General features: G+C 46.3%; 1 protein-coding gene across 2 annotated transcripts; it reads right to left on the minus strand.

Moving 5' to 3' along the window:
- Positions 1 to 511: 511 nt before the first annotated feature.
- On the minus strand, positions 512 to 27,568 carry PRPSAP1 (phosphoribosyl pyrophosphate synthetase associated protein 1). Of its 2 annotated transcripts, XM_045489702.1 has the most exons (10): positions 26,889 to 27,568; positions 22,482 to 22,534; positions 19,645 to 19,711; positions 12,868 to 13,040; positions 11,411 to 11,526; positions 10,901 to 10,956; positions 9,967 to 10,112; positions 2,762 to 2,832; positions 1,817 to 1,963; positions 512 to 1,270 (listed from the first exon to the last, which is right to left on the minus strand). In XM_045489702.1, the coding sequence occupies exons 1-10, from the start codon at positions 27,056 to 27,058 to the stop codon at positions 1,112 to 1,114; spliced, it is 1,158 nt and encodes a 385-aa protein (XP_045345658.1). In that variant the 5' UTR covers positions 27,059 to 27,568; the 3' UTR covers positions 512 to 1,111. The 2 variants fall into 2 exon arrangements, with proteins under 2 accessions (XP_045345658.1, XP_045345659.1); XM_045489703.1 differs by lacking the exons at positions 19,645 to 19,711; positions 22,482 to 22,534; positions 26,889 to 27,568 and adding an exon at positions 13,272 to 13,664.

A 27,568-nucleotide genomic window follows, 5' to 3' on the forward strand; every position in this document is an offset into this window, starting at 1 on the left:
AGAGAGAATGCACGCACAGGGGAAGGACAGAGAGAGAGAGAGAATCCCAAGCAGACTCTGTGTTGTCAGCGCAGAGCCCAACGCGGAGCTCAATCTCACAAACCAGGAGATCGTGACCTGAGCCAAAATCGAGTCGGACGCTTAACCGCCTGAGCCACCCAGGCGCCCTGTGGCCAGGTAAGTTTAAATGCTGGGTAGAAAGGTCCAGTGCAGCCCTAGGTAATGCAATGCATGTGTCACCTATCACCCACGAAAAAGCATGGTGAGTTCTATTTTTTTTTTTTTTTTTAACTTAGATTTTTAAATCTACGGTTCCGACAAGGATTGGATTCCGTTGCTTAGGAAGGGGATGGAACCTGCAGGCGGAGACTCACGTCTAGGGCTCGAGACCAGCCGTGGACCTGGAACACCTTTTATTTCGTAGCCGCTGTCTCCTGCACAGCCTGGACAGAAGTCAGTCAGCGTGAAGGCAGGAGAGTGGGCGGCTCTGCGAGGCAGTGAACAGACCAGCAAGAGCACAAATACTTTTATTTGCAGTTGAAGAGCAACGCAGGTATCCAGAGACGGGATGCTACTCTCTAATCGGACCTCCTTGCCAGGGGTCGCGCCACACACGCTTCGTTGTTCAGCGGCCGGAGGCCCAGCAGCCTCTCACAGAAAAAGAGGGTTTTCTACGCAAGGCTTCTGTGAGGTCGGACGGGGAGAGGACAACTAGAATGGAAAACCGTGCCGGGCGCTCGGCTCCCCTAACCAAGCTCCACACCGACACACGCAGCTCCCCGCGGTGCCAACCGCCAGTTACGGAGTTAAGACCTTACCTGCCTTTAACTCCTTTTCCATTTCGGTAAGATTCGGAGCTTCTTTTCAGGAAAGCGTAACTTGTGTTTAAGGAACAGGATGAGGATGGGAGACGTTAAGGCCACTTATCCATGAGCTCTGTCCTCCCCGTGACCAGCTCAACGCCTCCTACCTCCCGAACTTGGCAAGACAGACTACATGGCTCCAGGCTGTTTGCAGTCCTCCCCTGGAAGGAAACACGGGGATGGAGGTCGACGGCACCGCTTTCCCCACGTTCTCCGCAGGAGCCCCGCAGTCCAGGCGACCGCGGTAGCTAGTCATCCACAGTGATGTTGCGGAAAAGGTAGGCCATGGATTCTCCGTTGTGGATTCTCCGAATCGCTTCAGAAAGGATCAGACTGATATCCACGGTCTTGATCTTGGGACACTGCAGCTTCTGCACCTCGTGAGGGACGGTATTCGTCACCACCACCTAATCATTGCGGCAACGGGGGAGATAAACACTGTTACTGATGTGCGCGCCCCCACGTGGTCACGCAGAAAAGTGGAGCCAGCCGCCTCCCCGAGCTCCAAACTACAAGACCTCATTCCACCGAGTATAGTTTTTACAAAGCAAACTCAACCGACATTACACAAGAAAAAGGTGGCAGAGTCCAGAACAGAAGATTGTGAATGTCGCGGTCTGCTTACGCAGGAATGACAGGGCCCGGCGCCTTGCTGAACCTTCCTGTGGTCAGGGAAGAATTCGAGGCTTCAGAGAAATGCCACCAGAGCACCAAATTACACCACAATACAATCTACATGAAGTACATAAAGCAAAGCCCTAGGACAACAGACACATGTTCCCAACTACACGTCTGGCCCAACAAACGGCCGGCCGGCAAGGCCACTACCTCACAGGCCCTCCAGGGAGCAGCTCGGCAGTACTGATGGAGCCACCTTACTATTCACAGAAAAGAGAGAAGCCAGTTTGGACGCAGGCTCAGTGTGCCAAGAAGCCCCTTAAGAGCAGACGCACCTCGTCAATGGAGGACTCCTCGATCAGGCGGGGGGCCTCTGCAGACAGGATGCCGTGAGTGGCCATGACATAGATCTTGTAAGCGCCTCTCTCTTTCAGGATCTCCGCAGCAGCGACGAAACTTTCCACATCATCGATGATGTCATCCTGAGAAGAGAGCAGACTTAGCAGTAAGGAGCCACCCTCTGTCTCTCTGGACACACGCCTCTCTGCTCTTCTCTGCGCTCGGTTTCAGAGGATCTCCAACTGGAGATCAGAGCTGTCTGTCCGCCTGGGCCCCAGACTGAACATCCCGCAGTGGCAACAGAAGCGTGTGGACGGTGCTTCGTGTGGCTGTCAGTACTCAGAGTCACATGTGACACGTACAGCTAGACGTCGGGACTGCCAAGGCGCATTTCTGTGTCCCACTTACTTGTTTTCTTTCTTTTTTTTTTTTTTTTTCAAGAAAAAGTGAAATGCCAGAACACAGAAATAAAGTGAGCCATTGTAATCAGGCCCAGCAACGGCATTTGGAGCTGGGAGCAAATCGGTCGCGCTAACGCTTAACTGACTGAGCCACCCAGGCACCCCTTCGGTCGTGCTAACGTACAAAGAACAAGGAACTTGTTCTCATTCGTAAAAATGGAAGAGCTCATCTTTAGTTCATCTCCTGGCCCTAAAGCTGAAAGCTGAGTCCCAGACCCCTGAAGACAAAGGTTATTCATGGCGCTGAATTCTCTTAAGGGAGTTCCTGTGTTCTTTTTACATCTGTAGGTTGTAATAATCCCTGTTCAACTAGATAAACATTTCTACTTGTCCTAAGGGAGTGTGGATGAGGAAGGACAGACGAATCCATTTAATAACTCTGTCATCCTCACTGGAAACATACTCCCAGAGTGGACAACCTACTAAGAGGCAGCAGTGTCCTCCCTGCACACGAAGGACGACACATGACCACGACCATACCACTATGATTGCGATGCGCCCGCCAACATCTCCGACTACAGTTATCGGTGGCTTCTCTTTGGCCATCATCACTAGCAAAACAAAACAAATCACAAGTTAGTCACGTGTCACTAAATACATATAATCGCAACCTCATTCCCTGGAAGTGGTGGAAAAAAACCCATTATTTAAAAAAAAAAGAGGAAATTCTCCTAAATGAACCTAGGGTCTCTGAAACAGACTGTCTAGAGCAGTGCTGTCCAGTAGAAACAGGTGAGCCATATGTAATTTTATGTAAAATTTTATGTAAAAAGAGGGGTGCCTGGCTGGCTCAGTTGGTGGAACACAAGACTCAAGGTTGTGGGTTCGAGCCCCTTGTTGGGTATAGAGATTACTTAAAATCCTTTTTTTTTTTTTTTAAATGTGTGTGTGTGTGTGTGTGTGTGTGTGTGTGTGTGTGTGTGAGAAAGGGGGTGGGGAGGGGCAGAGAGAGAGGGAGACACTGAATCCGAAGCAGGTTCCAGGCTCTGAGCTGTCAGCACAGAGCCTGACACGGGACTTGAACCCACAGACTGTGAGATCATGACCTGAGCCGAAGGTGGACGCCTAACCGTCTGAGCCACCCAGGCACCCTATAGAGATTACTTAAAATCTTCAGGGGCGCCTGGGTGGCTCAGCCAGGTTAAGTGTCTGACCTCGGAGGTCATGATCTCACAGTTCATGGATCCAAGCCCCACATCCAAGTGTCCAACTTTGTGCTGACAATGCAGAGCCTGCTTGGGATTCTCTCTCTTTGCCTCTCCCTGACTTGTGCTTTCTTTTGCTCTCAAAATAAATAAACTTTAAATAAAGTCTTTAAAAAACAATAAAATCTTTTTTTTTAAGATTACTGTTGACTACGTTTTTTTAAATGTTTATTTTTTAAAATTTATTCTTTTAAAGTTTATTTATTATTGAGACAGAGAGCGAGCACAAGCAGGGGAGGGGCAGAGACGGAGGGAGACAGGATCTGAAGCAGGTTCTGCACTGACAGCACAGAGCCCGAGGTGGGGCTCAAACTACTGAGCCGTGAGATCGTGACCTGAGCTGAAATCAAGAGTCAGACGTTCAACCCGCTGAGCCACCCAGGTGCCCCTAAAATAAAATCTTTAAAAAAAAAAAAAGAAAAGAAAAGTAAAATTAATAGATTTTATTTTACCCAGTACATCCAAGATATTATCATTTCAGTATGTAACAGATATGCAATAAATAAATAAATAAATAAGGGATGTTTTGCTTTTTTTTTTTATACTAAGTCTTTGATATTTGGTGTGCAGTGTCCATAAATAGCACCGGCCATGTTTCAAGAGCTTAAGAGCTACACGTCACTAACAGCCACTAAGAAGTCTTCAGACAGCACAGGTCTAAGGACAGAGCGAAAGAGCGAGGAAGATCTTATCGACAGGAGAAGCCACGCTGTGATACCACGCAAGCCAGAAATATCTGACTCTAGCTGAGACTGATACAGAAATGTAAACTCAATCCCACTCTGTAGAAAACGAAACTGGTAAAGGTGCCAGCTGAGCCAGCTTTGCTTCACTGTCTTCCAAAGTGACTTTATTTGGACAATGTAACCTTATTATCAGATTATTATCAGATAACTGGCCTATTGACATCATCAGTTTCCTGAAAATTAGGAACTTGAGGACAATAACCATGACTCCATCATCTCTTCCTGATTTGACTGGTCCTTAAAGGAGAGGCTTCTTATCTCACTGGACAATTTACACGTGGGAAGGCCCATCAGTATACAAACCTAACTATGGGGTAGAAAAGGGAAACAAGAATTCACCCTCAAAAGAAAGTGAGCAAACAGAAGAAAGAAAAAACAAATTTCAGAAGAACAGGCTACGTAGTCTACTTTTTGAAGCTTTTCGTTATTCTGAAATATTAAACCAGGAGGGGGAGAGGGACACAAGAATAAAACTCAAGGTAGTCCTATAGGTTAGTAATTATCAGCAAACAGTCCATTTTAATGGATTCCTCTCTACAGGTACGGCGACCCTCAAAGAACAGGCGTGCCTCTCTACCTACCAGCAATCGGCCAAGCTGAAATCGGGCACTATTTTACTGGCCAATTTCAACCAACATTTCCTGATTTCCCATCCCAGAAACAAGGGCAATTTTTTTGAATCCGGGCAGCTAAAAAGGCTCTGCATATACATAGCACCTAAAAGAGGGAGAAAATAAGCCACCGACATTGGGAAAGGCTTCCCTAAGCTCTGTCTTTAAATTAGACCACGTGAGTAGGTGGTTGTGTTGGCCTACCCACTTCTTAGAGAGATGTGGTCCCTGTTCTTGACCATTTTCCTCTGTGAAAAAAGAATTGCAAGCCAGTGTCCCTCACCCAAGGCCAATAAAAACTCAGCTCAAGTTTGATGCAGAAAACATGTCACAGTACTCCTGTTTACTTTTCTGTAATTCTGCTTCTCCCCAAAAACTTCTATCCGTTTGGAATGAAAACCAGGCATGGCTATAGGATGGAGGCTTAAAAGGCTTTTTTTTCTTTTGAAAAGCAAGCATCCCTCCTGGTAGGCTCATTCCCTGCTCTTAACTGGGTTTGAGATCCGGATAAAACTGAAATACAATATGGTCGCTACCAAAAAACAGAGACTTTAGTACAGAGTCAAGGGAAATGAACAGCACCTCACAAACCCAAATTTCCTAACAGCTTGCCCCAAAAATAAAACACTGAAAATTCAAAATTTTCAGTAAAAATTTTCAGACATTTTCTGTATGTACTGAAGTTTAAGGGTAAAAGATGCTAAAACTACCGTTTAAGATTCTGTTCTCTTGCCTCATTTTCTCCAACAAAACCTAATCTGTTTAAGGATAAGATGAACTGTGGGGTACCTGGGTAGTTCGGTTAAGTCCAACTCTCGATTTAGGCCCAGGTCAGGATCTCACGGTTCGTGGGATCGGACCCCGCGTCGGGCTCTGCGCTGACAGCATGGAGCCTACTTGGGATTCTCTTTCTGTCTCTGTCCCTCCCTGGCTCATGCTGTCTCTCTCTCTCTCTGTCTCTCTCTAAGTAAATAAACATTTTTTTTTAAGTATTAAAATTTTTTTTAAAGAATAAAATGAATTGTGCACCATCACTTGTGGCCAGAAATCACTATTAAAACTGTATCAACTCACTGCAGTGAAAATGTCAATTTATCAAATGACCTCAATATGAAGAAAGTAGGAAATTATCTTTTGCTTTTAAAATTAGCATTTTGCAAGCCACATTTATAACCATCCTTAAATTTTACATACTCTTTTGCTCTTTCCCCAGAGTCAATTAACCAAAACTTCCTCTCTTGAAATATAGAGCAAGAAAGAACCAAGAGGAATTACTCATTCCTTATGCAGTTTGATCTTGTTCTATTTTTAGTTCAATGGAAGGTCAAACTTTATCAACAGACTGACAGTAAAAAGAGATATAAGAAATAAAGGTCTCCAGTAGAACCAGAACTGAGGTTATTTTCAAGCTCATGACTCTGTCCACATGCAAACAAGTCAAAACTTACATTTAATTGAGGCTCATGTCTGTTTTCACTTTAGTGGTGAAAACCACATCTTCACTTGTAAAATTAACAACCCAGGAAAACCAAGCCAGAAAAGGTGACTTTCTCTCCTTTTTGTGATCCAAACTCTTTAATTTTCACCAATGTGGCAAACACAGAGCCGTCTTTCGCAGAACCACTGGCCTACAATCCTTTCAAGTTCATTAGATGCCCTTGCCATCAGGACGGATTCAACTCTACCTTATAAAACAGAAAAATTTATACGACTTCACTTGTTTTTTAAAGTTTATTTTTGAGAGAGAGAGAGAGAGAGAAACAGAGTGAGCAGGGGAGGGGCGGAGCGTGAGAGGAAGACACAGAATCCGAAGCAGGCTCCAGGCTCCGAGCCGTCAGCACAGAGCCCGACCCGGGACTCGAACCCACGAACCGTGAGATCGTGACCTGAGCCGAAGTCGGCCGCTTAACTGACTGAGCCGCCCAGGCGCCCCTCTAAGACTTCACTTTTAATAAATGACTCTACAACACGGTTCCTCAGGCTCGGCGCTCCTGGCATTCTGGGCTAGGTAACTCTCATGTTGCACCGCAAGGATGTTTAGCAGCTTCTCAGGCATCTACTCAACAAGACGCCGGTGGTACCCGCCCTCCTTCCCGGTCGAGACAACCGGAAAGGCCTCCGGACCCTGTGAAATATCATGGGAGCGGCGGAACCGCTCTGGGTGAGAACTACCGCTGGTCTGAAAGAACGGGGTCCGGAAAGATAGAATAGTTCGTCTGCCTAAAAACGGCGAAGACTCTGGTCCTAGCAGTCCAGCATCTTCATCCTCATTACCATTAAGTAAGCCCTTAAGACGTACCAGAAGCATAACGGACATATAAATATAAAGCATATTTAATTTGGAAGGCACAATCACACATACAAAACTAGCATTTTTTTTTTTTTTTTAAAGCATCCCCTTGGCTAAATCTGTAAGAAGAAATCGAAAATGATCCCACGGCAACTATAAAAAGTGGTCACGTGAACACACCTGCCTGTGGATGAAGGAACACGCTGCTTTACACCAGCATAGAAAATACTACGATAATTTGGCAACATCTATCAAAATAACCTTTGACCCAGCATTTTGTTTGCCAGTCTCCATCCTGTAAGTACATTCGGTCACTCAAGAAAGAACAGAAGTCAAGGTTAGTCACAGGTAGTAATGTGACCCAAATCTTGGCTAGTAAATACCACTTTCCACTAAAGGAATCGGGGCTCCTTGTTAGGACGGTTGATTCCAGGGCTAAGAGAGTACACGATAAACATGTAACGTCTAGTCCTACCAGACAGTACAGAAGTATCAAAAAATGATACAGGCGCGTCAAAAGAACGCGGGAGGTGGCTCGAAGGCGTCCTCTTTGGCCAAGTCTAAGACAATTTGAGCATTACAATAAATAGTAGCGATGGATTAGAGAACATGCTGAACAAAGTAAGATTCCATGAATCCATCCCGATATAAGTGAAGGAACGAACGGGGCAGAAGGGGAGTTGGAAACATCACCATTTGACAACAGTCATAGTAACTGATTCAACCTAATGTGAAGAAATACACAAGCCCCAGTGAAGGGATATTCTATAGAACTGGCCTGTACTCTTCAAAAGCGTCAAGGTCATAAGAGACCAAGAACAGAGGAGCCATTGCAGATTAAAGAAGACTAAAGAGAAACGTCAACTGAGTCCGATGCATGATCTTATATTGGGTTCTGGGCCAGAAAGAAATGATTTCCCTTTGCTCTAAAGGATCCTGGTGGGACAACTGGTAAACTATGAGTAAGGTCTGCAGATTAGGTAATAGTATTGTAACAATGTCAGTTTCCTGAGCCTGATAACTGCACAGTGGTTACCTAAGAGAGTATCTGTTTTTATGAAATAGGTACTGATGCATTTAGGAATACAGGGGCACTGTGTCCGTAAGTCCCTCTCATATGCTTCGGAAAAAAAGAGTATGTACGTAAATGTTAATTCTGGGGCTCTGAGTCAAGAGTACAGAGGAATTCTGTATTATTCCTTCAACTTTTCTCTAAGACTGCAGTTTGTTCAAAATAAAAAGCTGAAATATGGATCCTGGATCCCGCTGCTTCACTCCAAACCCTGGCTCCACCAGCTCCGGGCCGGGTCTCCGTGTCCTCACTGGCAGACTAAGGGATAACACAAGCGCTTTCACAAGGTCGTGTGAAGACCACATCTGGAGATCTACTAACGGGCTTCGAATATCTCTTGACACATAATAAGAGCGCAAAAGATGTTTATTATCACCGGTGCTTTGTTTTTCATAACCAAAGCCTGGGAAAACTCTACATGTTCGACAACAGGGGACTGATTCAATAAATTATGGTATATCCAGGAAACAGGGCACCACGAAACTATCAAAGACCGAGAGATCTGTATAGACTGATAGGGAAGGGACGGAGCAATGTGATATACTACCACTATGTGAAAATGAGAGAACATGACATACATATAGTCTCTAAACGGATATAAGAAGCCAACTATCTGCAGGTCAGAGCAGCTGGGGAGGAAAGAGAAAAATCTAGGAGGAAGATAGGGGAGTGGGGTAGGAAAGTTTTTTTTACTGGAAAGAATTTTATACTTTTTGAATTTTGAAGTATTATCAATGTATTGCCTAGTCAAGAACTTTAATTATGAAACCTTCAAATCAAGTAAAATGCTACAGTACCAAGAATTTAAATTGACAGAGTATATTGCTTGTTTGTCTTATACAGAAACCTCCAAAGTTGAAAACAAAGCAATGGAAATTCGATAGGGGAAAAAAATCACCTTTACACCTTTGACAGGAGTTTAAGTAACCTGGGGTATAACCATTCTGGTATTTTCCCACTCTATTAACCTCTGTATGTTTCTGAGGCATGGCAAATAGATGCAGATTTGAAAAAGAAATAATCTTTGGGGTGCCTGGGTGGATCAGATAGTTGAGCATTCGACTCTTGATTTCAGCTCAGATCATGAGCTCACCATTTGCGGGTAGGAGCCCCGCGTCAGGCTCCGCGCTGTCAGCACGGAGCCTGCTCGGGATTCGCTCTCCCTCTCTCTTTCTCTGCTCCTTCTCTGCGCTCTTTCTCTCTCTGTGTCTCAAAATAAATAAGTAAACTTAAAAAAAAGAAAGAGTCTTCTCCCTCTAAAAAGTATATTATATATTATAGTATAGGATGCAGGTCATTACCACTCAAAATCCATGGAAAGAAATAGCCTCCACACTGTTGGACTAATTAATAGCAAGTTAGTCAAGTATCAGGTCGAAGGGCTATATTACTAAAATAAGTGCTAAAAGTTACCTGGATCGCCAAAGACTAGTGCATGATCAGTGGTTGCTACTGTCGACCTGACCAAAGTATAGAAGCGTAAGGTTTCACACCATTACACATACAGCATTTTCATTAAAGCTAAAATTATTCCACACTCTCTGAATGCTAAGTGCCACCCAGATTAGTTCCATTGTCCTCACATGGTCTGTGAATGTAACACAATCTCCTTTTACCAAACGGGAAATCAATGCAATACCATTCAATTACTGGAAATACCAAGATAGCATACATCCATACACGTATTAACTCCTAGCCAGTCACACTACTCCAAACTTTCTTCCATTTACAAGTGAAATAAAAACACAGAGCTAATCTTACGCGGCAACTCCAGGCCCGGGTGGACGGTGGCATTTTTGACCATCGGGGGAGAATGACGACCGTCATCCATGTCCAACTCTGTACACTGGGCTTCTCCGTGGATTACAGCCAACCCCAGACGGAGTCTCTCCGCGTATGACTGCGCCCTAAGAGAAAGAGGGAAGCAGCAAAATTCACGGGAAGAAAACCCAAGTGTCACTATCTCATGACTCTATTTATCATAAAACGAAAACATCACTCAGGCTTTTAGGGACACACAAAGGAATTATTTCTACAAATCAGAGGCCTTACTGAGGCCTAGACCAGAACGTTAAGTGCCTCAAGAGGCCCAGGAGTTGACATGTGGGCCAGCATCTGATTCTGGATTATTTTGGTTCTACCCTTTGTCCAATATTGTAACACTCCTAGGGGCGCTTGGGTGGCTCAGTCAGATAAGCGTATGACTTCGGCTCAGGTCATGATCTCACGGTTCATGGGTTCGAGCCCCGCATCAGGCTCTGTGCTGACAGCTCAGAGCCTAGAGCCTGCTTTGGATTCTCTCTGTCTCCTCTCTCTCTCTGCCCCTCCCCTCCTCGCACTCTCTCTTTCTCTCTCAAAAATAAATAAAACATTAAAAAAAAACAAAAACAAAAAAACCCCACTGCCTGAAAAATGCTCACATCCCTTTGTTTTCCTTTTCCTGAGAACCTGAAAGGAAGAACTTCCTTTTCTCCCCCAGGAAAACGGAGTAATTCAGAGACTGATCTGTATTGTTGGGAGACTAGAGACAAAGCTGTGGCAGGGACAAGACAATAATGGGAAGGGGGGTGGGGGGCGTGCACTCAAGCCAACGAGCCTTTCCGGGACACATTATGACAGACCCTAGATTCCAAAACAGCTCATTCGGACTCAGAAGCACCCAAAAGGAATTTTTACAAACGTCTAGCTTCTTTACCTTTTGGCCGCATCAGGAGACTTCGCTACAATGACTGCATTCCTGTAATTTGGGATCTAGATTTGGGGGAAAAATAAGAAAATACTGGAAAGTTATCAAAAATAACACCTGGATGCTGGCATGACACTCTTTCCTCTCCTAACAGTGACCCATACTAGCAATCGGATACGCTAGGATTTCATTTACACGTTTAAAATTCTTTTAACACTTATCAATGAACATCATTGCCAAAGTACTGCTACATCAAGAAGATAAATAATTAATTCTTAACACCTTCATTTAAGAAAACATAGGTAAATTGCTAAATATACTTAGAAGGAAATCTATTTTTAATGGCTTTACAAAATATGACCCTCCTTGCCTCTATGCTGACCCTATCCGGCTGCCTGAGGCATGAAGACTTAAGGGAAAGATCATTCGATGTGCCCTTCCATATTGAAATCTGATACCAGAGAAAAACTACATAGGGTCTCTTTTGAGGAAAATGGGGTGTTTGCTCGTGCTCCTCACTTCTTCCTGGATATACTGAAGCAGGAAAGGTGAGGCTCTAAGGTTGTCCACAGGAAAGCTGAAAAAGCCTTGTATTTCCTTTTGATGAAGATCCATAGTGATAATGTGAGTTAAACCTGAAATTTTAAAACAAACAATTACAAAGTTCACCCCTACAAGTTACTGGCTACAGTGGCCACAAACTAGACGCCCACTCCTGTTCCCTAACCGAAAGCTGAAAGCAGGGAACGGATTGCGAAAAAACACCGTAAGCTACAGAGACTTTATTTGCGACCTTACCAAAATTGAATGGACTAAACAATGGGTCAAGCCTCATGTGAAAGAGCCTATGCCTTCCACGTAGACAAAGAGCGCTAAAGCAGAGAAAAAGTGCTCTCCTTTACTATCATAACTAGCTTGGTCCCGAAAATGAAGAAAAACCAGACAGAAGCAAAGATATGAATATGGGATTAATAAATACTAAAGAAGTAATGGGTGTAAAAAAAAAAAAATAGTAAGGCCTTGACTAAAGAGTCTAGGAAGAAATGTTAAAAGGCCTGTGGCTGAAGCAGAAGGAGTAAGAAAACAAATCCAAAGTAACATACCTATTAGAAGAAAAACTCATATAACACAAAGATAAGACACTGAAGTTTGCAACAAGTTCTAAATGTCACATAAGAATGGGTCAAGAAGTATTCTAGAAAAACAAGATACACTCTTATAGTCAACAGTGCTGATCGAAAAAAGGTACACGTATAAAAACATTACAAATGGCCAAAGGTCACTGCAAAACTTCTAGGGCAGTATTTCTTGTTCCTCCCCAAAACATTACACATTTTTAGAGAATGGAATTCAAATGTTTTTTCTCAGGACTCAAATATATATTAGAGTTTTTAAGTAAACACGCCAGGCAAAAATCCCAGTAACTAGAAAGTGTTTTTACATTTGATTCATAGGCCGGAAAGCATGTTACCACTACAAAAACACAGAATGAAAGCAATTAAGAACGAGCTGCTAGACAGAGAGACAATCAGGGAGGGGGGAAAAAAAGAGCATTATATAAACTGGAGAAGTAGCAAAAGAAAAACCTGGTTTTAATATTATGCACATGAACAGCATTTAGCTAACCGAGGCAAATACATAAAACCTAGACCTGGAGCTCAAAAGATCCCCTACGGATGCCAAGATCACAGCTAAAGTTTTCATGGTCAGATGAAATGAAAAGAAGTGACAGATGACGGAAAAGCCCAAGATTAGAGAAGAGACGACGTCGCACTCAAGTAAGACAAAGAGAAAAGAAAAAGATGAGAATTTATACCTAAGCTCACATATCCCTAACCAGAACTATCAAAAGGGAACAGAAGAAAGTAATTAGTGAGCAACACTTAACACCGGTCCCGAATTAGCTCTGAGGGAGGGACTACTCTCAAGCAGGAAGAGTCCTAAATGAGCACCCCAAGGTCCGCGTCCACACTCACCTGCTTTCGCCAGCATGGACGCCAGGAGCTTGCACACGATGGAGCCCCTCTTCCTCATCTTGCTCTGCTTGCTGTAGGGGAAGTAGGGGATGACTCCAATAATGTTCCTGGCACAGGCCGTCTTCAGCGCATAAGCCATGATCAGTAACTCCATCACGGCGGTATTCACATCTCTGAAACAGGTAAAGTTTGTATTTGGGGGGGGGGGGTGGAGTTTCATTTACTAACCCCTAAAAGAGATCAGCGCTGGCACACGGGCCGCCAAGATGGGCGTCACAGGCATTTTTATCGTCACCTAGCTTATGATGGCACCTTGTGAATACAGGGGAAAGGCTGTTAGCTCTTTGCAGCTGTGGTTGTCATCTGTGGTTAGGTAAATCCATAGCACAGCTACCCACACTCACCTACGCCCGGCTCTTCTGTCAGTGATGCGATCACTGGGGTGGCATGTGAGGCAGACGTCAACTGCTGGTGGCCAGAGTTAAGCAACACCCGCGGGCACCATCCCGCAGGGGACTCAGCCCCTGCGTCCTGCGAACGCCAAGGGGGGCGCCCACTGTCCTGCTATGTAGCTGCCATCGCCAGGAAGGATTTGGTCTGTTTGTTCTTCCAGGGGTAACGGGTAGGGTGGAGGATGGGGAGGTCTTGGAACTAAGTTTTCAAAAATCTCATCCCTTTTTTCTCAAGTACACAGATTCCCAACAGAGGTTACTCAGAGAGAGACAAAGAAAGAAGTATGAATCTGAAAGATATTCAAAGGAAAGGCTACTTTCAATTTTAATGAATGTGGATTGCTACTCTTCGCCAAGGCTGATGGCGCCCAAGAAGGGCTCTGCCCTTAAAATAGGGGAGAACCAAAAAACCCAAAACCAGCCAAACACACACACACACACACACACACACACACACACACACACACACGAGGTGACAACCTTAGGGCAGAGGGAAGCTCCGAGCTGAGTCCCTTGTGTCACTCCACTCCAGGTCACCTGGGAAGGTCTGAGACTGGAAGCCAAAAGCGGCCCCGACAGGGTCCTCCCTGAGTTTCGTGGAGGCGAGTTCCCAGAGAATCTGAGACAGGGCCCACTGGGCAGGAGACTGGGCCGAAGACTCTGCCCTTGGGGAGGGGCCTGGCGATGCCTCCTTAGCTGTAGCTTGGAACACACTGGGCTAGCAGAGTGAGTTCAATGGCTGGGGGGAGGTACTCTGCCCTCATAACCCAGTAAGACTACTCTCCCCTGTTCACAAAAAAGAAAAAAAAAAAAAAAAAAAAAGAGGTGAGAGCCTTGAAATCCTTCAGGATGTTCTTCCAATAGTCCTTGGATTATTCAAGAATCGTCAAACACCCTCTCTCTGGAGTCAGGAGTGTATCTCCCTTGCCTTCCTGGGAAAGAGGATCATTTCCCACGTCCTAGTTTCTATCCATGTGCGCAGCCGGCCCTCTGGGGGTCAGTTCTTGAACTGTCTGATACCCAGCAGCGACGCCCTCATTTACAGCAAAACGGAAAGCCTGCCATCAACACGGTACCGACTTCGTTGAATAAGATACTCATCATGGAGATTGCTTTCTAGCCTGAAGGGTGGTCGGCCCAATTCCTCTCAGTCTCTGAATTCGTGTGTCCCTCTCTCTGCGGGCATCCTTCCTCGGTGCATCTGGGAGTGACACGCTGCAGAGACATCCTTGGGCTCCGACAGCGTTTACTTCCACATTCAACTTCTAGAACTTCCGACCTCACCTCTGTAATTTGGATTTTTCGTAAATATTTCAGGGTTCGGTCACACAAGCATTTCTCCCAGAGCGTGGGTATAATTGACTCCGGGCTCAATTTTGAGACAACTCTGACCTTCCTTCCGGACTGCTGACAGGTTACAGTATTTTCCAGTTATTTCCTTCCTCTGAAATAAACTGGAACATTCTTCCTTCTCATGCTCCCAAACTAATACTGTCCCAAGTCGGGCATCACAAGGTTAGAGGACACACAATCTTTTGGCAATAATCAGGACAAAACATTTACCAAACACTTTCAAGGTACTTCGGAATTCGTTAGACCTGGTCAATGTTAGTTCATTCACATATTCAACAAATATTTATTGAGCAACAGGAATCAGGCACTGTTAGGTGGGGGAGTTAAAATGGCAAATGGGGCTGACCACAGGGGAAGAAAATGCCAGAGGCCCACACTGGATCACCCTCGTGGTAATCACGTGTCCCAAGAGGGGGCACGTCTAACTCCACGTTCCCCCTCCCAGACTTTTATTTTTTTTTTAATGTTTATTTATTTTTGAGACAGAGAGAGACAGAGCATGAGCAGGGAAGGGGCAGAGAGAGAGGGACCCAGAATGTGAAGCAGGCTCCAAGCTCCGAGCTGTCAGCACAGAGCCCGACGCGGGGCCTGAACTCTCGAACCGTGAGATCATGACCTGAGCCGAAGTCGGACGCTTAACCGACTGAGCCACCCAGGTGCCCCTCCCCTCCCAGACTTTTAGACTTCATTCCACAGAGGGGAGAGCTGCTCTTCCCCCACTGGATCACCTGAACTGGTGCCTCGTGGGCTCTGAATGTTAAGCTGGAAGGTTACACAGTACCTGGAGGACAGCGTGTAAATAACTCAGGCGTCCACATCTAGACTAAACACCAGCCATCACATCTACTACAGCCAAAGTCCTCCTCCGCATATAGACTGCTTGACAATGTTGGAAATACAATTAGAGCTTTCTCAACCTTCCAGGGGCGTGATACTGTGCGGTGTTGCAAAAGTTCCGCCGGCTGTGGTTTCTTCCATCAGACCTCAATGTCAGCAATACGGTTAGAGTTGAAGTTAATAGATTCCGAAAGAGTATCTGCCCAGGTGGCTGGGCTTTTAGCTGGCTTTGTAATAGCATTTATAACACACAACCACAGGATGCAGTGAGGTTTGGGCAGCACACCTCAAGGCCCGCCCAGATAGTAAGATGTTAACATAACAAAATGAGCAATTTTCAAAGAGCCTGGATTTCAGCAAAACTTCCCTTTCACTAATTACTAATTTCTGCCGTGGGATTTCATTTTCTACTTTTTCCTCTTCCTATTGACCTATGCCAAGGGATTCAACATCCTCCAGCCCGAAGCTAAGGAAAGCCTCCCATGCCCCACCCGTTCGGTCAGGAAAGCAACAAAGGAGCCTCTGTCACACTGGCTCTCCCCATTCCCTGCGGGACACTAGACAAACCGGACAGCAGGCAGTTAATCTGTGGGCTAGCAGGGTGAAGAGAAGCTGGCTGGCAGCCTCTGCTTTGTTTATCTGTTCCCTAAGACTGTTCCAAGTACATCCTGGCGAGTTTTCGTGGTCTTTGTATCTAAGTAGGACAATCTTAATTGTTTACCAACTGACTCGTTTTTCTTTCCCCTCAGATAATCACATCCTATATTAAATTCGACCCTTGTTGCTCTGCCGGTTTTGACAAACAAAGATAAATGAGACACGAGGAAGCAGACATGGTCTGTATACACCGGTCGAACTGCGCAGGACCGCAATGACAGGCCGACGCCATAGATGGAAGGAGTGACAACATGGTAACGGGGTGGGATTTACCCCACCTCCGACCCCGCGACTTAATCATCTGAAGCAAATAAGGTATAAATGTTCTTCTCTTTTTTAATTTTTAAAGTTTATTTATTTTTAGAGAGAGACAAAGGCAGGGTGAGCAGGGGAGGGGCAAAGAGAGAGAGACAGAGACAGAGAGACACAGGGAGAATCCCAAGCAGGCTCTGCACCGTCAGCACAGAGCCCAACGCGGGGCTCGAACTCACGAAACCGTGAGACCGTGACCTGAGCTGAAACCAAGAGTGAGACACCCAACCAACTGAGCCACCCAGGCGCCCCGTAAACGTTCTTTTAATGACTCTTCTTACATTACGTCAACACACTAGGCCTTGTAACATAAACACGGAAATTGTGCTTCAAAAAACACTCTGTAATCTTCACATCCATTTTACTTCCTTCCCTCGCTCAGTGTATTTGGAAGCTCCTGGAGTACTGATGTGAAATGTTGGGGCTCGGGAGCAAACGGTCAAGAAAGAATTCTTGAGGCGTCCTCAGTGCAAAAAAGGGCTGTTTTACGAAAGCATGGGGACAGGACCTGTGTTCGAGGAGTGGCTGATTATACACTTTCAAGTTGGGAGGGGGGTCAGGGACAGCGTTGAGTCTCGAAGGAATATGGAAGCAAGGTGTCCAGGACCTTGAGGGGCTAGCTCTTATGAGGAAGAGGTCATTTCCTCCAGTACAACCGCAGTCATGAGACCCTGCAGATGTCTATCAGTAGGCCAAATGCTTGGAGAATGACTGCTAGTCTATATCTTGGGGCTGGGAGGGGGCAGTTAGAGATAAAGGAAGTTTCCAAAGGGATTTTTTATAGGATCCTGGAGGTTGGACGAATGTCAAGCTAAGACTGCCTCTTGCCTCTAGCAAAGTATTAACGTGGAGGCAGCTCAGCTCCCTGAGGAAGGTCACTCTGCGTGTCTCTAAATACCTGTCACTGAGCTGTAAGTTGTGAGGAAGTTCAATTTTTTTTCCTCTCGCCTTTGTTCTCCACATCAAGTATCAGACATTTAAATCACGCAACATAGCGGTGCCCGGGTGGCTCAGTGGGTTAAGCGTCTGACTTCAGCTCAGGCCATGATCTCATGGTTTGTGGGTTCGAGCCCCGCATCGGGCTCTGTGCTGACAGCTCAGAGCCTGGAGCCCGCTTCGGATTCTGTGTCTCCCTCTCTCTCTGTCCCTTCCCCGCTCTCTCTCTCCCTCTCAAAAATAAACATTAAAAAAAAAATTTTTTTTTAAATCATGCAACATAATCACTTCATTCAGAAAGGCTTTTTGCCATTTCCAAAAAATTGAATCCACCCTCAACAATAAAAAACGTGTGATTACTGGAGCAAAGGGAATATGCTGCGGGCTCTGGAGGGGGGTTTGGAAGGTGAGCCCCACCTCCGGGGCTATTGGTCAGCAGCACCACCAACAGGGGTGATGACATTAGTCTCCCCTGGCGAGCACAACACCAGAGGGCAGCCTTGCAGGTGACAGAGCTCCCTTGCTCTCTGCATTTTGCCCCCAGACAAGACCCTCAGGTCTTCCCCTCATTTAAAAAAAAATTTTTTTTTAATATTTATTTTTGAAAGAGGGAGAGGGGAAGAGAGAGAGAGAGAGAGAGAGAGAGAGAGAATGAGCGGGGGAGGGGCAGAGAGAGAGACAAAGAATCTGAAACAGGCTCCAGGCTCTGAGCTGTCATTGCAAATCCCCATGCGGGGCTCGAACCCACAAATGGTGAGATCATGACCTGAGCCGAAGTCAGGTCAACCGCCTGAACCACCCAGGTGCCCCCTCCCCCTCATTTCTAAGGTGCAGCATCGAACAAAAGCACGAGGCAAAAAGAGTGCCAGGACCGGAGGAAACCAGTACAAAACCAAAATTGCCGGAGGACTAGTGGGCAAAGTTACTATCAAAGTATCTATCAGAGCCGCCTTATCTACCAATACTACAGAGGCATGGATGTTTACACCCAGCAATTCCATTTCTTGGAATCTTCCTATGGAAATACCGGAAACACAAGATGTCCAGGCAGGGTATGTGCTGCAGGCACTCGGGCACAGGCTTCTGAGGACGGATTCACCCCCGTGGGGGAGGGAGGGGCTGGAAGTTCCCACCCTCTATCCTCTGCTGACTTCCCCAGGGGCCCCCATCTAGTGGTTATCTAGAGGCTTCCCAAAAACCATCTCAATAAGGTCAGCTCAGGAGTGGCTGTAAGGGGCTTGCTATGAATAACAAAAGACACCTTTATTGCTCTTATCGCTTAGGAAATTCCACAGGTTTTAGGTTTTAGGAGCTCAGCACTGGGAAAGGAAGACCAAATATATATATATCTACACACACACACACACACACACATACATATATATATATATCTTTTTTTTTTTTTAAGATTTTATTTTTAAGTGATCTCTACACCCAGGGGCTCGAACTTACAACCCTAACCGAGATCAAGAGTCGCATGCTCTACCAACTGAGCCAGCGAGGCGCCCCCAAATATATATTTCTTATTACAAGTCACATTTTCACTGAGGCTAAAAGTAGCTTCCATGTGGGATTCGGGTGAAGGCTTAAAGAAGATACACGTAAGAGCCTCGCCCTGATGGCCTCCAGTGCTGTTCTCATCTTTTTTTTTTTAATGTTTATTTATTTTTGAAAGAGAGACAGAGCCTGCGTGGGAGAGGAGCAGAGAGAGAGAGAGAGAGAGAGAGAGGAAGACACAGAATCAAGCTGTGAGATCATGACCTGAGCCGAAGTTGGGTGCTTAACCGACGGAGCCACCCAGGCGCCCCAAGTGCCATTCTTACCACGACCACAGTCTCAGGAATCTCAATAAACCAAGACAGGAAGGTCTGCACTTTCCAGAGACATACACAGATACCATCTACAGCAGAGCAGCTTGAAATGGGCCACTATGCAAAAAAAAAAAAAAAAAAAAAGTGCAAAAACTGTCTTGTGAGGTACACATCAGCAGGGGCCATGCATCGGATTGAAGAACAAAAAGCTTTTCGGAGTGCCTGGGTGGCTCAGCCCGCTCCGGATTCTGTGTCTCCAACCCCCTCTCTGCCCCTCCCCTGCTCATGCTCGGTCTCTCTCTGTCAAAAATAAATAAACATTAAAGAAAAAAAAAGAAAACGGAATTGTTGCTTCTATGATAACAGAATTCTATCGCTAAGATTTTTAGAGGAAATCTTACCTCTAATGCTAATCTTACCTGGGTATTGTTTGTATAATGAAAATATCTTGGCCACGAACAGATTCTTTTATTTCAACTCTTGTTTCTGAAAAATAAAAAAAAGTCCAATAGTTTAGGGAAAGCACTTCATGATACACTAATTGGGCAGCACATGGTCGGAGTCAAGATGAAATCTAAATCAACACTTCACCTAGTGCACCGAAATAATTCTGCGAGAGATCTCAGAATGACAAGCATCCATACAAAAATAGTGAAGCTGAAGGGAAAAAAACCCAAAAATACGCTAAAAGGCAAAAAAGTAACACAAACAGATCCACATAAAGTCTTGGGGTCCAAAAAAGCAAACCCATCACCGAAATAAAGACTGGAGGCCTGGGGAAAAGTAAAGAGGTCAAAGGTTAACTGCCTTCTTCCCACAAACGCGGAGGCCTCGGGCCCTGTCCTGAGGTCCCCAAGTGGAAGACCTGGACCAAGTTGACGAGGACTGATCCAGGAGAGACGACACAACGCCAAAGGCTGGGAGACTTTTCAGGCTAATGTGACAGAAAGAGACCAAGAGATGGGGCGCCCAGCTGGCTCAGTAGGTAGAACACGCGGCTCTTGATCTCAGGGTCGAGAGATCGAGCCCCATGTTGAACATGGAGCCTACTTAAAAACAACAACAACAGCAAAATAAAAAGGCCCGGAGAGCGAATAGTGGGGTTGGTTAAACCACCTTCTCGTCCTCAGGTGCTTCATCTCAGGAGCTCCCCAGATGCCATCACCATAAATTAAAATTGTCACTGCTAAACAGACTAGCTCGTCTATCTGCTTTCAGCTTTAGGTTTTTGAATGCCAGTATCTCCTGACTTGTCCTGACGGTAGATGAAGTTTTTAAAGTCACCAAGTAGAAAGTTACTAAGTGCGGGGGCGCCTGGCTGGCGCAGTCGAGCGCGCGACGCTTGACTTCAGGGTCGTGAGTTTGAGCCCCACGTGGGGCGTTGAGATGACTTAAATAAATAAAACTTTTAAAAAAAGTGACTTTTAAAAAAAAGGGGCGCAGTGACTCTTGATCTCAGCTCAGGTCATGATATCACAGTTCATGAGTTCGAGCCCCACGTCAGGTTCTGCGCTGATAGTGCGAAGCCTGCTTAGGATTCTGTCTCTCCCTCTCTCTCTGCCCCTTCCCCACTTGTTCTCTCTCTCTCTCAAAATAAATTAATAAACTTAAAAAAAACCAAGTTTCTAAGTGTGGAAGCGGGATGAAGGATATCTGGGGGTTAATTACACCGCACATGGAACTTACAACATTTTGGGCACGTGTGTTTTCCACTAAACCGGCCACTAAATCATCTTTCCTTTTTCAAATACCTTCCTATTTTAGATGCCTGAACATCACTAGGTCTTAGTAATTTATCTCCTCAAGCTACTTACATCACAGATAGTTCTACCTTAGAAAGAAAAAAGGAAGCAAGAATCATAAACCTAAGCTTTCAACTTTGCAAAAATAGTTCCAAACTATTTTTTTTAATTTATTCACATTTGAGAGACAGAGAACGAGTGGAGAAGAGCAGAGAGAGAGGGAGACACAGAATCCGAAGCAGGCTCCAGGCTCCGAGCTGTCAGCACAGAGCCCGACGCGGGGCTTGAACTGTGAGATCACGACCTGAGCCGAAGTCAGACGTTTAACCGACTGAGCCACCCAGGCGCCCCTGGTTTGTTTTTTAATTTTTTTTTTTTTTACATTTATTCATTTTTGAGAGGCAGAGAGACACTGCACAAGTGGGGAGGGGCAGAGAGAGGAGACAGAATCCAAAGCAAGCTTCAGGCTCTGTGCAGACGGACGTGGGGCTCAAACTCACAAACTGCGTGAGATCATGACCTGAGCCGAAGTCGGACGTCAAAGCTGGTTTTTTTAAAAAGTCATTACCACCTGGTACCAGATTGCTCTAGATGCCATTTGATGACATAAGGAGACACAGAGGTAAAGGGCATTTAGCAAACGTAGCCCAATGTAGGAGAGAAAACATATTCTTTACATCTCTCCTTTTTTCACTGTGAAATGACAAGACAGTCACGTTATCCTGGAAACAGGGGAAGGAGACTTTAAGAAAGAGAACAAAGAAAGATTTAGAGGCAAGTAGTGAATGATCTTAAAGAAAAATGTTTTCATGTTACACGGGAATAGTATCAGCCTTTTAAAAACATGTCAGCTGAAGGGCTCCTGGGTGGCTCAGTTAAGTGTCCAACACAGGTCATGATCTCACGGTTCGTGAGTTCAAGCCCCACGTCGGGCTCTGTGCTGACAGTGTGGGGCCTGCTTAGCAATCTGTTTTCCTCTCTCTGCTCCTCCCCCACTTACACGTGCTCTTTCTTCCTAAAAAAGGAAAAAAAAAAAAAAAAAAGACCAACGATTGATTTTGGCTCAAGTCATGATCTCCTGTTTCCTGAGTTCAAGCCCCATGTCAGACTCTGCACTGAAGCATGAAGCCCGCTTGGAATTCTCTCTCTCTCCCTCTGTTCTTCCCCCCCTTGCTCTCTCTCAAAAATAAATTAACATTAAAAAAAAAAAAACCCTTAGGGGCGCCTGGGTGCGCAGTCGGTTAAGCGTCCGACTTCAGCCAGGTCACGATCTCGCGGTCCGTGAGTTCGAGCCCCGTGTCAGGCTCTGGGCTGATGGCTCGGAGCCTGGAGCCTGTTTCCGATTCTGTGTCTCCCTCTCTCTCTGCCCCTCCCCCGTTCATGCTCTGTCTCTCTCTGTCCCAAAAATAAGTAAACGTTGAAAAAAAAAATTAAAAAAAAAAAAAAAAAAACCCACATCAGTTGACTAAACAGTTTAGAGAACAAAGGATGTTTAAGAAATCATTTTCACTTACCTCCATTGGTCTCTTGATAGACCACAGATTTCCCCAATTCCGCACCAAGACGCCTATGGAGGGGGGGGGGGAGGGGAGGTAAAGGCAATAAGCTCTTTAAAAAAAAACTTCAGTTCCTATGTGTATATTTAACAAAAAGGCTAAAATAACTAGACTAGCATTCTTTCCCCCAAACCCAGAAAAGTTCAGAAAGTTTAATGCATTAAGAACCACACACCCTCCACTGTTCCACAAGCAGCTTCAAGGGCTCACCATTTTGTAACACGCTGCTCTACTGGGGGGGGGGGGGGATCCACAGCCAAAGTTTAATGTCTAGTTCATTGTTTTCTGAATAACAGTCTTGGAAAACCATTCCCAAACAGACGCGTGGCTACCGACACCGATTCCAAAACCACAAGTCACAGGTAAATGCAATGGCCAAAAAGCGAACAGACTTCAGTGCCATTAACCAAATGCAGTGTGAATGTTGCTTGGGATCCTGATTAGAATAAACTAGGCACAAAACGCCATTTTTGACACAGGGGAGGGAACTATGAACAAGGGCTTGATACTAAATGATATTAAGGAATTAATGATGTCATAGGTTTTGCTTTTTTTTTTTTTTTTAAAGATTTTTATGTAATCTCTATACCCTCTGTGGGGTTCGAACTCACAGCCCCAAGATCAAGAATTACACGCTCCACTGACTGAGCCAGTCAGGTGCCCCGTCATAGGTTTTCCTGGTTATCGGGTAGCATTACCACTTTAGTGAGTGAAATGCTATGATGTGAGGGGGGAATCTGTTTAGAAATACTCCAGCCGCGCACGCAGGACAGCGAGGAAGGCCGCTGGGTAGAGGAGGCTGTGGCTTTCTGGTGCTTTGAGGAAACGTCAGATGCGAGGCCTTCTGGCCCAGTGTCTGAGAGTTTAGACTGTGGAGGATTCTTCTATCCTAGCGGGCTGCAGCCTTCTCTCCAGGTTGCTGCGGCGGAACCAAGAAAGAAGGCATAGGCAAATTTCTACAGAAATTACGATTCCCTGAGAGATTCTGAGGTGAAGAAGGCTGGTGCCTCTCGGGGTGCAAAGTGGTTTTGGAATGTAAAGAATTTCTTCGGGTTGGGTTCCATGGAAGTTTGTCACTGACCTGGGTTTCCTAACTATGAAACACGGATATTGGGGTATGAAATACTTTCTCTTGATAAGCAAACAACGAACAAATACTGTGCACAGTATAAATAAATAGAATTATTCCAGTCAAGTCTACAATAGGATATCATTCAGCCTTAAAAAGGAATGAAATTCTGATACATGCTATAATATAGATGAACCCTGAAAAAATGGTTCTAAGTAAAAGAAGTCAGACACAAAAAGACAAATATTGCATGATTGCATTTATAAGAGGTACTTAGGAGAGGCAAATTCAGACACAGAAAGGAGAACAGAAATGACCAGGGATTGGAAGGGAAGGGATCGGGGAGTTAGTGTTTTAAGGGTATGGAGTTTCTGTTCCGGATGATGAAAAAGTTCTGGAAATGGATACTGGTGACAGCCACACAACACTGTAGATGTATTTACTGAGTTGTACTGAGTTGTACGCTTAAAATGGTTAAATGGTGTGGTGCTGGGGTGGCTCAGCTGGTTAACCGTCTGACCTCAGCTCACATCATGATCTCGTGGTTTGTGGGTTCGAGCCCCGCATTGGGGCTGACAGCTCAGAGCCTGGAGCCTTCTTTGGACTCTGTGTCTCCCTTGTTCTCTGCCCCTCCCCTGTTCACACTCTGTCTCCATCTGTCTCTCAAAAACTGAATAAACATTAAAAATATTTTCAAAAAAAGGTTAAATAAATGGTACATTTTAAGTTATGTACATTTTACTGTAATTAAAAAAAAAAATCCTTGGGGGGTACCTGGCTGGCTCAGTCGGTACAGCAAGCAACTCTTGACCTCCGGGTCATGAGTTCAAGTCCCACATTGGGTATAGAGCTTAGTTCACATTTTTTTTTTTTTTTTTTTTTTTAAGTTTCTTTATTTTGAGACAGAGAGAGCATGTGTGCAGGAGCAGGGGAGGGGCAGAGAGGGAGAGAATCCCAAGCAGGATCCCTACCATCAGCATGGAGCCTGATGTGGGGCTTGAACTCATGAACCCTGAGATTATTATCTGAGCCAAAATCGAGAGCCAGATGCTTAACCGACTGAGCCACCCAGGCATCCCTAGAGCTTAGTTTAAAAAAAAAAAAAAAAAAAAAACAAGAAGAATCTAGCCCCCCAAAAAGTGAGAGATAGGTAAAGTAAATGAAATAAGACTAACAAAAAGTTGTTAAACTGAAGCTAGATGAAGGGGGCTAATTATAACACGTATGTAACTTACACACACCCTGGGAATCCAGCACACCTAACTTTTCTCCTGATTCAAGTGTATAACCAAAAGTGTTTGAAAATCCCTGCTTGGAAGTTCAGATCCAAAAGCAGTCATGGAAATAAAATATCCTAACGTCAGGGACCTTCACACTTTGCTCAGTGGTAAAAGCCTTTTCTCAAATAAAGTCTTACTCAGAAACTCAACATATGAAACAGATAAAGGAAGTATTTACAAATATTATTTACAGTAATTTAAAACATTTCTGGGGGTGCCTGGGTGTCTCAGTCGGTTGAGCGTCCGACTTCGGCTCAGGTCATGATCTCGTAGTTGAGTTCTCGTAGTTGAGTAGTTGAGTTCGAGCCCCTCGTGGGGCTCTGTGCTGACAGCTCAGAGCCTGGAGCCTGCTTTGGATTCTGCCTTCCTCTCTCTCTGCCCCTCCCCCACTCATGTTCTGTCTCTCTCTGTCTCAAAAATAAATATAACCATTAAAAAAAATTTTTTTAATAAAAAAATAAAAATAAACCATTTCTGGGGGCGCCTGGCTGGCTCAGTCCAAAGAGCATGGGACTCTTGATCCCAATTGGGGTCGTGAGGTTGAGACCCACATTGGGGGTAGTGATTACATTAAAATTAAAATCTTTAAATATTTCTGGAACAAGGCAAAGAACCTATCATTAAAAGAAAAAAGCAAAACCATTGACCTTTTAAATGTGCCCGCCTCCATCTGCTTTCTCTCAGCAAGGTCACTGTGGGGAATTTGACCCAAAACAAACATGAGCTTTATATTTAAAGTTAGCATTTTAGTTGGCCTCAAAAAGCCAACATTTATCGGGGGTTAGGTAGTAGATTGCAAAAGGATTTACTCTTCTAATCTCACTTAAAACCCCCAACTGAAAAGAAAATAGGCATTGCTGAGAAAATAGGACTGAAGTTTCCCTTCGACATTTCCATCTAGAATCCAAAATTATATCCTTGCAATTATTCATCAACTCTGAAAAATCCAGAGAAACTCTAATGTAAAACTGTTCCAAGATATAAAAATGACTTTAAACGTTAAAAAGCAAGCTCTTCATTTTTATACCTTAGGTTTGTAACAAGTTTATCCGGAAAGGGTTCCTAAGGCTCTTCCTTTGCATTAGAGCTCTGGGACTCTCCAAGAGCCAACTAGAAAAGAGTTATTATTCCGAGGGTCACTGTGAGCCTCTGCTCAGCTACAAGCTTTATCTACATTATTTTGTTCCTGCTCACGATGTTCCTGCCCGGGAGATAACAGCGCCGTCCCTATCTTACCAATGGAATTCAGGAAAATCAAGTCTCTTGCCCAGTGCCACAGGGTTAGTAAGTGGCAAGACTGGGGAAAGACATCTCAGAGCTGTCAGACGCCAGAAGCCACTTGAGATCACAGGCTTCCTTGGGTTAAAAACACACGGAAGGGCAAAGAGCTCCCTTCAAATGACTGCTCGAATCCAAAGCTGACTTAAGAAAACACGGTTAGACTTATTTCTATCAGCAACTCTGACAAATCTGCTCCCCTGGAGTTGTCCTGTCCTCGCTGCTCTCTCCGCCACCCCGGCTAGGGTTGGTGCACCCGGCGCCTGCCACCTGCAAGGCCCTCCCGCCGCCCCCCGCCCCCGCGCAGCCCCCCTTCCGGGCGCAGCGCCCCCCATCGCCGGGTCAGCGTCTTATAGCCCGGGGACCTGCGGGCCTCGGGCCCACCGAGGAGACCGGGGAGTGGCGATGACCCGGCTCCGCGGTCAACTCCCACTGTGGGGCAGGGGGCCGCACCCAGGGTCCCCCTCCCGGCCCTCCCTGCGGGGCGACGGCAGCCTCGCCCCTGCCCGGGAAGTGGGAGTGGGGCGAGCGGTGCCGCGCAGCCGGCGCGGGGAGAAGTCAGAGTCCGCCGATCGCGTCTCGGGTGCAGAATGGCCACCCGCAAGGGTCGGTCCGGCCCGGAACAGGCGGGCCCGCGGCTCCGCGGCCCGGGTGCAGGGCGGCGCCGAGGGGAAGGGGCTTCGGGACGCCCCCCCCCCCGCCCCCGCCCCGGCCAGGGGCCCCGCCCCGCCCCCTTACTCGGTTATGCGCTTGGCCAGCTCGGTGCAGGCGGCCGTGGAGTTGGCCGAGAAGACCCGGTAGCCGGTGCGGGCGGCGTTCATGGCCGGGCGGGCGGCGGGGCTGGCTCGCGGGGCGCGGAGAGTCGAGGACGCCGAGAGCGGGGGCAGCAGCAGCAGCTTCTTGGGCATCGTCCGGCCCGAGGCGCGGTTACAGCCGGCCGGCGCGGGGCGGCGCCCGGAGCGGCTGCGGCTGAGGCGGCCGCGAGGCCGGGGATCCGACTGGGGAAGGGGAGAGGCCCGAGACCCCCCACGTCCACGTACGCGAGGCCACCAAGGGCTGGGGCAGAACCCACGCTCGTGGCGACCGGCGTTGCAGCCGCCTCAGAGCCAGTGGCGAGGCCGCCGCCCCCTCTGGGAATTGGAGAGGCGCCGGCTAGAGCGCCCGCGGAGCCGCCATCTCAGATGAGGGCAGGGCGGTGGGCAACTCTTTGAAAGCTTGTTCAGCCCTGAGAAGGCTCGCGGATCGCCCCGCCGCTTGCCTTTGTCGCTCCCACGGGAGCTCTTTTGCGCTCACATTCCGGGGCGGTGCGGCCTGACTTGGTAGTGGTCCCCGCCGTTTCCAGCTCTTCTGCCAGGATCCAAAATGTCTGCGTCCGAGGAGGGTGACCTTCTAGCTCCGCGCCTCTATGCTAACACAGC

This window comes from Leopardus geoffroyi, chromosome E1 (genome assembly GCF_018350155.1).
Source record: "Leopardus geoffroyi isolate Oge1 chromosome E1, O.geoffroyi_Oge1_pat1.0, whole genome shotgun sequence".
Taxonomy (NCBI): domain Eukaryota; kingdom Metazoa; phylum Chordata; class Mammalia; order Carnivora; family Felidae; genus Leopardus; species Leopardus geoffroyi.